Here is a 13,632-nt window from a genome sequence, read left to right as displayed (position 1 = left end):
AAAAAATATTAGAGGTGAGAAAAAAATTGAAAAAATTAAAAATTTGTAGTTTTTAGTACATATTATATATTTTTTATTCAATTCAAATCAAATTTTGATATTAAATATATATAATAAATTCAAATTGAGATGTAAACAATCAAATTATATTTTTTATTAGATTTATATATTTTTAAATTTTTATAAAATAAACTAATTATTTTATATATACATTTATTTAAATATATTAAAATTTCTATTAAAATAATGTATAAAAAAAATTTAAAAATTGATAAACCAAATTGAACCAAAATGTAAAATTTAGTTTGGATCAAATAGATTTTAAGAGAAAATTCTAATTCATATTAAAATTTAAAATTTTATAATATTATATATTATTTAAAAAAATTGAATTGAATTCGATTTAATACGAATTGTTATCACTCTTAAATAATATGTACTTGTAGTTATTTTTTTTCTCTTGCATTTTAAGATAATTATATATATTTTTTAAAACTAATATACACTAAAATTTGTCTATCCATTATGATTATGTTGGTGTTTTTAAAAAAATTTATATTCGATACATTATTTATTAATAAATTTTAAATATTATCACTGAATTATACAATAATAATAAATCATAAATAAATAACTATAAAAAAATTAAGTTTTTTTTATATTTATTTTAAAATTTATGAATATTCATATTTACTTATTAATGAAATAATATTTGTATTATATAATTTATATAAGTATATAAAATATATAAATATATAAATTTTATTAAAATTAAAAATTATATTATTTTTATATGTTTATAAATTTTATATCATATTTAAAATTTATTATTTTTCTTACTTGCAAAAACATTAAGGTAATGTTTAGTATAAGGTGATATCTACAAAAATTATGGTAATCTATGCATGGTAATCAGATTATCGTGTTTGATAATTATTTAGTAATTCTATATGATGGTGATATTAAATCATTAATAGTAATTAGATTATTGTATTAGAGGGTAATTTAATTTGCATCTAAAATGATTAAAAATTTTTATCATCGAGATTAAATAATATGTAAAATTATTAATAGTCAATATTATCTTTTTAATATGTTAATTAAAAAACTTACTTCTTATTAAAATTAATTTTTATTATTTTATATTATAATTTTTATATTTTCAAACTAATATTTGTTGTAACAAGTTCAAAAATATTATGTATGAATTTTTTAATTTTTAAAATTTATTTATAATATAAAATGTTGACTTTAATATATTAGTTTTATTTTTTAATTTAAATATTTTGTACATAATTTATACTATAAAAACTAGTTTACTATCAATAAATATATATTTAATTTAATAATTTATTTATATATTATGAAATAAATAAAATATTACTAATATTTTACATATAAATTATTATCTTTAAATAATATTAAAATTATTAACTTGTATAATTATTATAATATGTATAGTTACTTTAATACTTTTAAATAAAATAATTTTTAATTTTTAATTATTAAAAATTAATAATTCTTAATCAGATAAAGTGATTTAAAATCACCAGATAAAATTATCTAAATAATAAAATCACTTGAATTATTAAATTATCATAATAATACTGAGAATGATATTACTTGCCATTAGCACGCTGTCCGAATAAGTAAAACTAGTAAAGTGAGAAAGCAATGGGACATGCAAATTACACTGGAGTCTAGTTTCAAAGTTTCATTACATTAATTATTCAATATTTTCACCCCATTGCCCTTCTTTACAATTTACCCTAATTTTCTAAATGCCAGGGTTCTTAAGTTCGCCGAAGTAGCAGCTGCCAAAGTGGGGAGAGGGAGTGCCATATATGAAAATGTTTGAAGTTTTGAAACTCGAAAGCTTTTATCGAACGGCTACTATGGCAACAACGACAGCTCCTCACAATTAAACCACAAATCATTGCCATTCCATAAGCCAGTATCGGATCTCTATCAAAACCCCCATTTTTCCAGAAACCGGTTAAAACCATGGAAGCAGCCCCCAGCCAAGACAGGGCCTCGCCTCCATCGAAGCCCTCGAAGTTCTCAGTGTACCAGAACCCAACCCTATCCGCTGCTTTAACGGCTACAAGTCTACAGCCCTCCAAATCAACTCTTCTTTGCATACTTTCTCTCTCCTCTGCTTCTGCTTTTGCTCTCCTCTCCATCGCTTCCAGGTTCATTCATTTTTTTTTTTTGGGTTTTTTGTTGGGCATTTTTTTGTCACATTAGATATTTCGAGCCTTTTATAAGCTGAATACATACACATTTTTCATAAATATGGGTTGTTATTTTAGGATTTTAGCAGGTTTTAAACAAAGGCCTTTTTGGGTTAATGTCATCAATTTCCCTAAATGTTCAATACCTAAACTTTAAAAATATATAATGTAAATGTGGAACTCACCCCTAAAGTTGCCAAGTTCGACAACTACGATTATGTTTCGGACAAACAAATTTTCATGTACCATTATGGATTTTTTAAGTTCAGATATTTGAACATTTTAAGGTGCCATTCATGACATTTAACCGTGTTTTTTACTCTTGGGTTTTTGTTAGGTAATGCTTTGCATTTTGTTTCATATAAAATGCATGAATAGATCCTTTTTCATTGAACTTTTATTGATGCTTCCCGAGAGGTTTTTTTTTAAAAGAATGACTTTAATTTTAGGAGGTTTTTTGGCTTTAATTGTTTCTGTTAGGGGCAAATTTAGGTTAAAGTTTGGTCATGCTGTTGTATTAGCAGATTACGAAGGCATAGGCTAATTGGTAGCTGCAACTAAATCCTCCTTTCCCCTACTAATTACTGAAATGAAAGTTCAGGTTGTAAGAGGTGATTAATGGAAAGATAGTCCCTTGATTGTTGACTGTTGCAGGAAATATGCATCACGTTAATAACAGATAAGGAGAAATATGATTGAGTTGGTTAATTGGTACAAGTGTAAAGTGAACAGTTTGATGTTTCTGTTTTTATCAGTTTTCAAATGGAAAAACTAACTTAATGCTACCCTAGAAGAAAAGAAAAAAAATCTTGGATTAACTTTTTTTTGGTTTGAATGTGTTTTAATTTCACTAACATAATCCTTCTCTCAAATTGATGAAGGGGAACTGGGTTGGCTGATAAATTGAAGTTTGGAAATTTATCTGATGAAGTTGCTTGTAAGTTATCATATGCTGATGGAATTCCTTTGATTCTTGAATTAACTGCTCTATTTCTTATTGTCACATTTGAATGGCATCTGTGCTTCAGATATATTTGCCAAGGCAATACAGACTGCATCGGGTGCAGTTTTCATTGGTACAATTTTTGCCCTATTCAAAGTCATCTCTCTGCATAGGGCCAGGAGCACTTGTAGTGTGCCAGTTTTATCTCCTTCTAAAGAAACTAAGGATCCACCTCGTCTAACGAAGCGCCAGTTGGGGCTTTTGGGAATAAAACCAAAGGTTGAGCAAGTTGTACTGGAGTCTTCTAAGAAACCTCCCAAGTCCAAACACTTGGTGACATCATCTCCTTCAGATGTTCTTGTTCCACTACATCCACCAATTAATGGCTCAGATCGTAAGTCTCGAGTCAGCTCTAATAAATCAAACACCAGTGGTGGGAATAAGATGAATTCTTTTGCTAGTCCATCCAGATACCAGGGTGCCCCTTCTTCAACATATCTTGTTCCGGCATCCACTTCTGCATTATCTTCTCTTCAAACTTCACCAGGACAGGAGCCTGTGGTAAAAACCCCTTGGTCCAATAAGCGAGCCTCCTCTACCAAAGAAATAACAACAGAAGAGCAACTTGAACAGTTTCTTGCGGAAGTAGATGAGAAAATCACTGAATCAGCTGGAAAACTAGCCACCCCTCCTCCAACCATCGGTGGATTTGGAATAGCAAGTCCTAATACTGTTGCAAGTTCGGCTAATACATCTGGAACTACAAGGAGTACACCACTGAGGCCTGTGAGGATGTCTCCTGGTTCCCAGAAATTTACCACTCCTCCAAAGAAAGGAGAGGGTGACCTTCCTCCTCCAATGTCCATGGAAGAGTCTATTGAAGCTTTTGATCATTTGGGCATCTATCCCCAAATCGAACAGTGGCGTGATCGCCTCAGACAGTGGTTTTCTTCTGTTCTGCTAAACCCTTTACTTAATAAGATTGAAACAAGTCATCTTCAGGTCCTTTATCATTTTCATTCTCTCATCTATGCCATTATTTCAGTTACATTGTCTTATGGAAATTTACAGAGTATTCACCATATAATCTCATCCTAACCATGTTATATAGTGTCTATTTTGGCTTTTATGATTTTTTAAATATAATATTTATGAGAAATGTGAGGAAGTTAAGCCACTCATGATTTCAAAAAATTCAATGATAAGATTTTCAATTTTTATTTTTTTTTATGAAGAATGTGTTTTATCAGGGATGAAAAGGAGAAGCCTTTTTTTTTTTTTGTCAGAATATGGCTATTATGAATTGAGTCCATATTGTATTCAGCTTTAATCTTGCACAATGAGTTGCATAATTTTACACTTTGCTATTTTGTTGCGGTTCATCAAAATTAGAATGTTAGCATGATATGAACTTAGTTTAGAATTTGAGAAAATGAGAAAGTTTGTTGAAACATTGATGTGTTGCTTATAGCTCCTTTCCCCATAGTTGCCTGCTGCACAGGCTCAATTCTGTTGGTAGTTTCTACTTTTGATCTATGTTTTGGACAGGCAGCCTAATTATGTCCATTGTCTGCTTTTCTTCTGTGGTTTTCTATATTGCAACCTGATTATTCTCAAATCGTTTGCTTTTAGGTAACGCAAGCAGCTGCTAAACTCAATATCTCAATAACAATTAGTCAAGTAGGAAGTGATCTATCAACCAATGGAAGTCCTGTTACTTTGTCTCCACCTGATAGGATGAAGGAATGGCAACCAGCTTTCGCCCTTGAGGAAGAAGGGCTACTTCATCAGTTACGTGCAACTCTTGTGCAGGCTCTTGAGGCTTCCATGTGTAAGTTGCTTTCATTGCTATTATTAATTTATTTTTGTGTTTACCGGGTTGGTTTTGTTTATTGGTCTTAGCTAAGGATTATTAATGGCACCTTTTCATCAAATGCAGCAAAGCCTTTAGCCAGCCAACAACAATCCCCACAACAAAATCCTTTTATCCCTGTTATGCAGGAGTGTGTCGATGCTATTGCTGAACACCAGAGGCTTCATGCATTGATGAAAGGGGAGTGGATGAAGGGTTTGCTGCCACAAAGCAGTGTGAGGGCAGATTACACAGTGCAAAGGATTCGAGGTTTTTCAAACTTAAAATGTCCCTAATATGCTTAGTGTCTGTTTTACTTATAAGTTATAAACCTTATAGACACCTTTTAGCGTACATAATTTAGAGAACTACCTTTTGTGGAATTGCACAGAACTTGCTGAAGGAACCTGCTTGAAGAATTATGAGTATCTTGGAAGTGGGGAGGTTTATGACAAAAAGAACAAGAAGTGGACTCATGATCTTCCAACTGATTCTCACTTGCTCTTGTACCTGTTTTGTGCTTTCTTAGAGCACCCAAAATGGATGTTACATGTTGATCCTACTTCTTATGCTGGAGCTCAATCTAGTAAGAATCCCTTATTTTTGGGGGTCCTGCCACCGAAAGACAGGTTTCCAGAAAAGTACATTGCCATTATATCTGGTGTACCTTTGACTCTTCATCCAGGAGCTTGCATACTGGCAGTTGGAAAGCAAAGTCCCCCCGTTTTTGCTTTATACTGGGACAAGAAATTGCAGTTCTCTCTTCAGGTAAATGCATATTTTAACTTCTTTGTTATGAGTTGCAAGATGGGAGTAAAAAAACAAGAATAAACAAAAAATGAAAGAGTGAAATAATTAATACTAATTACTAAAGATGATTTAAAGTGAATAACAAAATTGATGCCAGGATTTTTGAAGCAATTCTGAAGATGATAGACATAGATATAAAAAATTATAACATAAAGCTAGATAATAAAAAATGCTCAATCGTATGAATGCCTTGTCATATGATTGAGATAAAGATTATCTTATTAGTAAATAAATAACTTTAGTGCTTCTAATTTGCTACTATAAAATATCATAATAAATTATAATAGGCAACTAGTATTCCTATCAATCTATTGTGATTTAGTCTTTTCATTTTCTGTTGTGGGGCTTACTCAACAGTGACTGCAGCGTCCCCATTTTAAGCCAATTCAAATTTATTCCAAGCCAATGATTTCATTTGTTTCGTGAAAGATTAAGCAGTGTATTGTATGGGCAACTTTTATCCTAATCAAAACAACTATATCCTTAATGGTGCTTTTGTTCCCCTAGCAAAACAATTAGTAAAAGAAACTAGTGTGGTTTAATTAATCCTAACAACCATAGTCATTGTCTTTTATATTCATTGAACTCTAGCTTCCTTTGGTAGCACATCAAACTGAAAACGGAAGCATATCCTTAGCAATGCAATAGCTGGCCACAATTCAGTCAACAGCTTTACTCTGTATGCGTGCGCATACTTTAGTTACTTGTATATAAGGTTGGCCATTAGATAAAAAGGTAGTTGTTGATAGAAATCAGTGGTGCAAGAAGATTCAAACTACAACCTAACTTGATTTTTTTTATTTCATACAGCCGAACCCAGAGTTTTGGATATAAGGCTTAGTGTGTTGTTGTATATAAGGTTGGTCATTATATGAAAAGGTGATTGTTGATAGAAATGAGTGGTGCAAGAAGATTCAAATTGCAACCTAACTTGATTCTCTTATTTGGTTTTTCATACAGCCGACCCTAAAGTATGGGATATAAGTTTTAGCGTGTTGTTGTTGTTGTGTATAAGGTTGGCTGTTGATGAATTTTCTCTAATGCTAGCTGCTGCATACCTGATTATATGCTAGGAACAGACATTTTACATCTATGGTTAATTAAAAAGGTAAAAATTGTATGAGTTAGATGACAATTATTTCATTTTGATATTCTCAGGGGAGAACAGCACTGTGGGATTCCATCTTGCTTTTGTGCCATAGAATAAAGGTTGGAGGATATGGAGGCATTGTGCGGGGCATGCACATTGGCTCTTCAGCCTTGAATATACTCCCAGTTCTTGATCCGGAGAATGAAGACTGAGTTCTTTTTAGGCATGCAGAATGATGCGGTTTTGCCTGTTTATTGCTGTAGTCAGCTAAGAATTTGCAAACTGCAGTCCATGTTTCAATCATTGTAGAAGTAGAACGTCTTCTCATGTGGGAAACTTGGAATCAAGTGGGGGATGTTTGAAATTTTGCTTGACTTAAGTTGGTAGTTTTTGTAGTGAAGGTAATTTATACTTATCTTCAGATTAATGTATTTGAACCAAAATCTTGGCGAAATTGTACCCCCTTGGCATATCATGCTTTTGCTTAAAACATCCCCAATGGTACCAAATAGACATCTTCTTGTTGTGAGAATCAAAGCCTGGCAGTTGGCAGGAGTTTGATCCCCTGCTACAAAAATAAAGCCTCTATCATAGTCCTCTAAAGAATGTGCACAATCAATTACTCCCAAATTGGTCTGCCATTTATTCTTGTCACGCTGAAGGTAAAACTTCTACTAATGATTATCAGGAAGTTTTCTATTTCTGGTATGCGGTTCTTGTACCAATAATGAGTAGTGTTAGAGCAAAAATGAGGGGGAAGTGAAGCTTGCTTAACCTTTGATGCATAGACTACTAAGAGGAGAGAATACAGGATTTCAATGAATATAAAACAAGTTTATCAATGTCAACTGAAAAATTAGTAATATTTGAGTATTTCGATTTAATTGTAAATATTTGTCTTTCTTTGACTAAAAACGTAATTTAGAATTCTTAAAAAAATAACTGAACAGAGTATAATTTTTGTTCACATGGGCAGGATAAGAAGAGAGGAAAGTTTTATTTTAAACCTCAATTTTTAAATAATTATCATAATTTTAAATATGATATAAAATAATATAAAATTAATATAATTTAAAATTTTGATAAAAATAAAAAAAAATTATACATTTCATATTTGATGGATCATACAAATTATAACATAATAATTTTATTCATTTTTATACATATTTAACATCAAACAAATATAACATAAATTAACAAATTATTATATCTACACGAAAACAAAGTAACAATTGTTGGTGTTGTATAGTTAGACAAGTACAATTAGACACCTTTATACAAAATATGTTTTTGAGTCCGGAAAACACCAGCACCAAGGTATCACAATTTTTGTCTTTTCTGTGAACAGAAACAAAAATGGAAAAGTTTGGAGTGATAAAGGCTCTTAATCTTAGGTCGTGGCTTCGAATCGCACCGTGGCGTAGTTTTCTCCTATCCTCTTTGGTTTTTTTATAACTTTTATTAATCCTGCGTTTAGATAAATATTAATAAAAAAATAGTTTTTTTAATAAAACAATACATATCTCTTATTTGGATAATTAAAATTAATAAAAAATAATATTTTAATAATTATTATTTAAATAAAAAATAAAAAAATAATTTATTGTAATAATTTTTTTTAATTATGACTTTTTATTACTTATAATTTTAAAACACTCATGAATTATAATATATTTACTATCTTGTCTGACTTCACAATTGCTGTTATATTAATAGTTTTTAATCAAATGAAACATAAAGATATTTTATAAACATGTATTAATAAATAATTATGAGTAGAGGTGTAATCGAGCCGAATTGAGTTGATACAGTGAGAAGCTTGAGCTCGACTCATAACTCGTGACTCGATACTCGGCTCGAACTCGATCGAATTTTATTTTCAAACTCGAACTCGATTAGTGATCGAATTCGAATTACTCGAACTCGCTCGATTAAGTTCAATTAATATGTAAAAAAAAATTCGATTTGTTTATTCAACAAGAATTCGATTATTTATACTCGAGCTCGAACTCGAATTCGAAATATTTTATTAATTAAAATAATAAAAATATATTTAAATAAAAAAATTCGATTAGGCTCCCGAACTACTCGAATCGGATATAAAAATACTCAAATTTTTACTCGATCAATAAGTCGAACTACTCGAGCTCGAGTTCGACTTAATAATAATCGAACCGAATTCGAGTTTTCTTCGAATCGAATTTGAGTAACTTGCGAGTACTAATGTATCATTTACACCTCTAATTATGAGCTAATCCAATATTTTATAAACTCAAAAAAATATATCTATTTATATTCAATCATTTATCAAAATCAATTCACAAAAAAATTATAAAAAATTTTATATTAAAAGAGATATGTGAAATAAAAAAAATGGTTTTGAAAAAATTACAGAATAATTGTTATGTGATTAGATTTTTTTAATTAAATTTTTAATATTAATAAAAAGATAAATATAATAATTTTTTTATAAAAATAATATTTTTTATTTTTTTCTTAATTTTTCCATCAAATTGAAGTACTAAAAAAAATTACAAAAAAAATAAAAAATTATTAAGTTTTCACCCCTTTCATTTCTTTTAAATTAAAAATTTATTTAGACAGAAAAAAAATTGTTTCCGTTACTTACCTTTATTTTTCTTTTCTTTATTTCCTCTCCCCTCAATCCAATCATATTGTAAAAGAATAAAAGCTGAAAATTTCAAAGTTATAAATAGTTAAGTATAAGCATTGACACTCTTCATTCTGGTTTTGATTCACTTCAGCTCCTGGTTTTCAAGTTTTCTGGAAATTCCAGGTGATTCTTTACTCACTCTCTCTTAGAAAAAAAGACTGATCTTTTGTTTATGACATTTTTTTTTATATGTTTTGGTTTCTATTGTCTAATAGTAATTTGTTCTTTATAAAATATTGGGTGTTTTCTCCCTTTAATTTGATTTTTAACTTATTCTATCAAATGGGTTGCCTCATATGTCATTCTTTATAAAAAAAATCCGCATACCCATTTTTCTCGTTTTGTCATTTCCTCAAATATTTGCATTGCATACTCATAAAACAGTAAATTTACTCTTTGTTTTTTTCCCTTTTGGAACCAAGAGGTGTTGCTTTTATTGTTTATGCAGACAATTATATTAAAATATTGGTGTTGAAGTTTTAGTTCGTTGAATATATTTGTTTCTTTAATTTTTCCCATTTTATCTTAAGATTTTTGCTGAAATTTTGTGAATTTTTAGGACACTGCAGGGAGGTAGAACCTAATCAAGTTGTGAGAAGCATTTAAATTGTTGGTTTAAAGAAGAATGAATAATGGACGGGGAAGACGGATCAATAGCGGAGTGGAAGAGGATGATGATGAAGATGACGTGAATGGGGATCTTGATGCATGGGAGAGAACTTACACTGATGAGAGGTCGTCGGAATCTTTGCAAGAGGACGAGTCAGGGCTACTTCGCCCCATTGACAACAAGGCCCTTTATCATTCACAGTACCGTAGGCGACTTGGTTCCCTTTCTTCGACTGCCACTGCTGCTCGGATACAAAAGGGCCTCATTCGTTATCTGTACGTTGTTATTGATCTTTCCCGGGTATCATTTTCCACCCCCATTATCACTGTAGTTTAAGGTTTAACTCGTATGTTCACTAAAATATGTTCTTATTTGGATAAAGAGAATGGAATTTTGTTCTACAATAGGTAATTTCAAGTTTGATAGGCAATCTTTTCTAGCATTGATTTGGTTACTTCTAGCAATTAAGTTTTGCAATCATTTATTATGAGTAATAATCTGTAGTTTTAAGTGATGCCACCTCGCTCAAGTCTACCGTATTATTAATCACAAGCTTGTGTTTAGCGGAGGTTTAAACTCCCATTACTTGTGCTCTTCTCTTTGTTCACATTAGAGAGAAAAAGACAAGAAGAATTTTTACGAACTTTTTGTTGGAGTTTCTCATGGATATGCCACTTGCATGTTTTAAGCAATTTGCCAGTTTGATATCCTGAAAGCAATACATTCCTATCAAAGTTCTTCACTTGAAAACCAATCTAGTATCTGCTTCATTTCTCTGTTGTAAATATTTTATTTGGTAGAATTTGATCCATTTGTTGGCTTTATTGTTCTACCTGCCTCTTAATAGAACACAATTGATATAATGTACCTCCAGGGAAATATGTTGGAGGTTCTTCAGAGAACTGGAATCCTTGAATTGAACTTGTGATGCCACCTGAGGGCCCAGTTTCTATTGTAGGCGTAAAGTGAGCAATGCTGAAACATGCTCCTTGTAATTAGTTTTTCTTTTAGTTGGGGAGGGAGGAATTGAATATAGGCCTTCCCCTTTTGAGGACAAAGGGTAACTACCATCGGGTTCTTGCCTGAATATTGGTTATTCTGATTCAATCTTCATAAAGTTAAAAATAATCAATGTTCTTTGATTCTTTACATGAACAACTGATTGTCCTTTTTGTTTCTGTATTTAGGCAGCTTCAGAGATGGACTTTGGACCAAGTTGAATTGTTGTCATTGCAAAACATGTTGAAGCTTTTATCAGGGAGTTTTTTGACCAGAATCCTCTTAGTCAAGTTGGCCTTGTGACTATAAAAGATGGGATTGCTCACTGCTTAACAGATCTCGGTGGTAGTCCTGAGTCTCATATCAAAGCTTTGATGAAGAAGTTGGATTGTTCAGGTGATTCCTCCTTACAGAATGCATTGGATCTCGTACATGGGTATCTGACTCAAATTCCATCATATGGTCATCGTGAAATTCTTATATTATATTCTGCTCTCAGTACTTGTGATCCTGGAGACATAATGGAGACCATTCAGAAATGCAAGAAATCTAAAATAAGATGTTCAGTTATAGGCCTTGCTGCAGAAATGTTTATATGCAAACATCTTTTCCAGGAAACTGGAGGAACATACTCTGTTGCACTGGATGAGGTAAGAGCAACAAGAGACAATGATTGACCATATTAAACTGAACTGATGTAACATCATTTGAAATTCTTATAGGAATCACTTGAGTTAATCGGTGAACTTAAAAGGAAAGTTAAATTCTGTTTCATTAGGATCCAAGGGGACTTTGTCTTAGAAAAGCCAAATGAAATTTCATTGACAAGTTATGGGTCTCTAACTCTATATCTTCTAAATGTTCTATATTGCAATTTCTCAAAAATTTCCTTTTCCTTTGCTTTTTGTTGTTATTTATTTACCTTTGGAAGGTGGGAACCAGAGTCGTTGGTTCGATTTACGTATTTTCAGTTGGTTTTGTAATAAATTCTCTTATCTATTGATTAATGGGGGAAATGTAAAATCTTTCTACGTGTTTGTTTTACTTGTGCAGTCCCACTTTAAAGAGCTAGTATTGGAGCATGCACCCCCACCACCTGCTATAGCAGAATTTGCAATTGCTAATTTGATCAAGATGGGATTCCCACAAAGAGCAGCTGAGGGTTCTATATCGATTTGTTTATGTCATAAAGAAGCTAAGGAAGGTACAGGTTACACTTGTCCAAGATGCAAAGCCTGTGTGTGTGAGCTTCCTACAGAATGTCAAATCTGCGGGTTGACGCTCGTGTCGTCACCTCATTTGGCTAGATCATATCATCATCTCTTTCCTATAGCACCATTTGATGAGGTGCCTCCATCTCATTTAAATGATCCAAACCACAAACTGCAAAGAAATTGTTTTGGATGCCAACAAAGCCTCAATCCAGGTAAGTGGTGTTAAGGAATGGGTACTTCAGTGTTGTTTGACATTATAATGTTACAAATATTGAAATTGCATTGGAAAATATCTAAAATAAGTTAATAAATTGACATGCCATGGCGATTGTTCATACAACTAGCCTAAGACTCTCTGAGGGAAGAAAATAGGAGAAAAGCGCTATGCTACTTCCTTGGCTAATGGCTACTAAAAAATAAATGCATTGTCTCTTGAACCTTTGCCTTAAATAAATAAAGCACATTTATAAATGTAATGATGATTTGTCCGACTACCGGCTGATATTATTGCTGCGCTGGAAAATTCCATTCATAGGGGACATTGTTCTGAGAACTTGAAGATTCTTTGATGCACGATCGCTCTTTAAGTTTTAGGTTTTGCAAAGTTGTATTCAATTCATTGATATTTTTCTCGACTCTTTATGCTTTGCTTAATAATGTTTGCTTGACATTGTAATCCGTGTCATTGTTCTCTCTTCCTTCCTAATGTCCTATTCTTCCTCCTGATGCTTGCTGGTTTTGACTCAGGAAATAAACGTGGCCTTTCCGTTGTGTGCCCAAAGTGCGAAAGGTACTTCTGCCTCGACTGTGACATTTATATTCATGAGAGTTTGCACAATTGCCCAGGCTGTGACAGCTTCAGGCATTGCAAATGAAGAATAGGATAACTGTTGCTGTAGAAATTCATAGTTCACAGCTCCCATGTCCTTCGCTACCATAACATTACTTAAAATGGTTGTGCACCCATTTTGGGATTGTACACTTTGATCACGAGAGTATATAATGTTGGGACCATAAATTATAAAGAGAACTTAGCTAGCTACCATGGACTCATTCAATGAAAAATTCAATATTTCTCCTCTTTGGATGATAGTGTCCCACAAATTCCATTTCATGGTTCATGATTAAAAGACTAAAATTATAAAAAAAAAAAAAAAAAAATTCTAGTCTGTAGGGTCATGCACTTAATAAAGCTATTCAGCCATT

General features: G+C 31.7%; 1 protein-coding gene and 1 pseudogene across 2 annotated transcripts; both read left to right on the top strand.

Moving 5' to 3' along the window:
* The first annotated feature begins 1,824 nt into the window (after positions 1-1,824).
* LOC111285186 (cytochrome B561, amino-terminal protein) lies at positions 1,825-7,438 on the top strand. Its single transcript, XM_022874482.2, has 7 exons — positions 1,825-2,192; positions 3,116-3,171; positions 3,263-4,179; positions 4,810-5,008; positions 5,117-5,299; positions 5,421-5,797; positions 6,998-7,438. Exons 1-7 carry the CDS (start codon positions 2,005-2,007, stop codon positions 7,139-7,141), a joined length of 2,064 nt encoding a protein of 687 aa, XP_022730217.2. The 5' UTR covers positions 1,825-2,004; the 3' UTR covers positions 7,142-7,438.
* Positions 7,439-9,588: 2,150 nt separating this feature from the next.
* Positions 9,589-13,413, top strand: LOC111285818 (general transcription factor IIH subunit 2-like; annotated as a pseudogene). Its single transcript, XR_016342771.1, has 5 exons — positions 9,589-9,726; positions 10,163-10,513; positions 11,401-11,862; positions 12,266-12,627; positions 13,148-13,413. The product of XR_016342771.1 is annotated as a general transcription factor IIH subunit 2-like (transcript).
* Positions 13,414-13,632: the final 219 nt, after the last annotated feature.

This window comes from Durio zibethinus, chromosome 6 (genome assembly GCF_047325235.1).
Source record: "Durio zibethinus cultivar Kanyao isolate XHJ-2024 chromosome 6, ASM4732523v1, whole genome shotgun sequence".
In the NCBI taxonomy this organism is placed as follows: Eukaryota; Viridiplantae; Streptophyta; class Magnoliopsida; order Malvales; family Malvaceae; genus Durio; species Durio zibethinus.
This window is presented reverse-complemented; position numbering and strand designations above follow the sequence as displayed.

Excerpts from the sequence above, each read along its gene's own strand:
- LOC111285186 (XM_022874482.2), top strand. The coding sequence starts at position 2,005 with ATGGAAGCAGCCCCCAGCCAAGACAGGGCCTCGCCTCCATCGAAGCCC. Across the intron at positions 5,009-5,116 it reads GGCTCTTGAGGCTTCCATGT|CAAAGCCTTTAGCCAGCCAA; the intron begins GTAAGTTGCTTT and ends CATCAAATGCAG. Across the intron at positions 5,798-6,997 it reads AATTGCAGTTCTCTCTTCAG|GGGAGAACAGCACTGTGGGA; the intron begins GTAAATGCATAT and ends TGATATTCTCAG.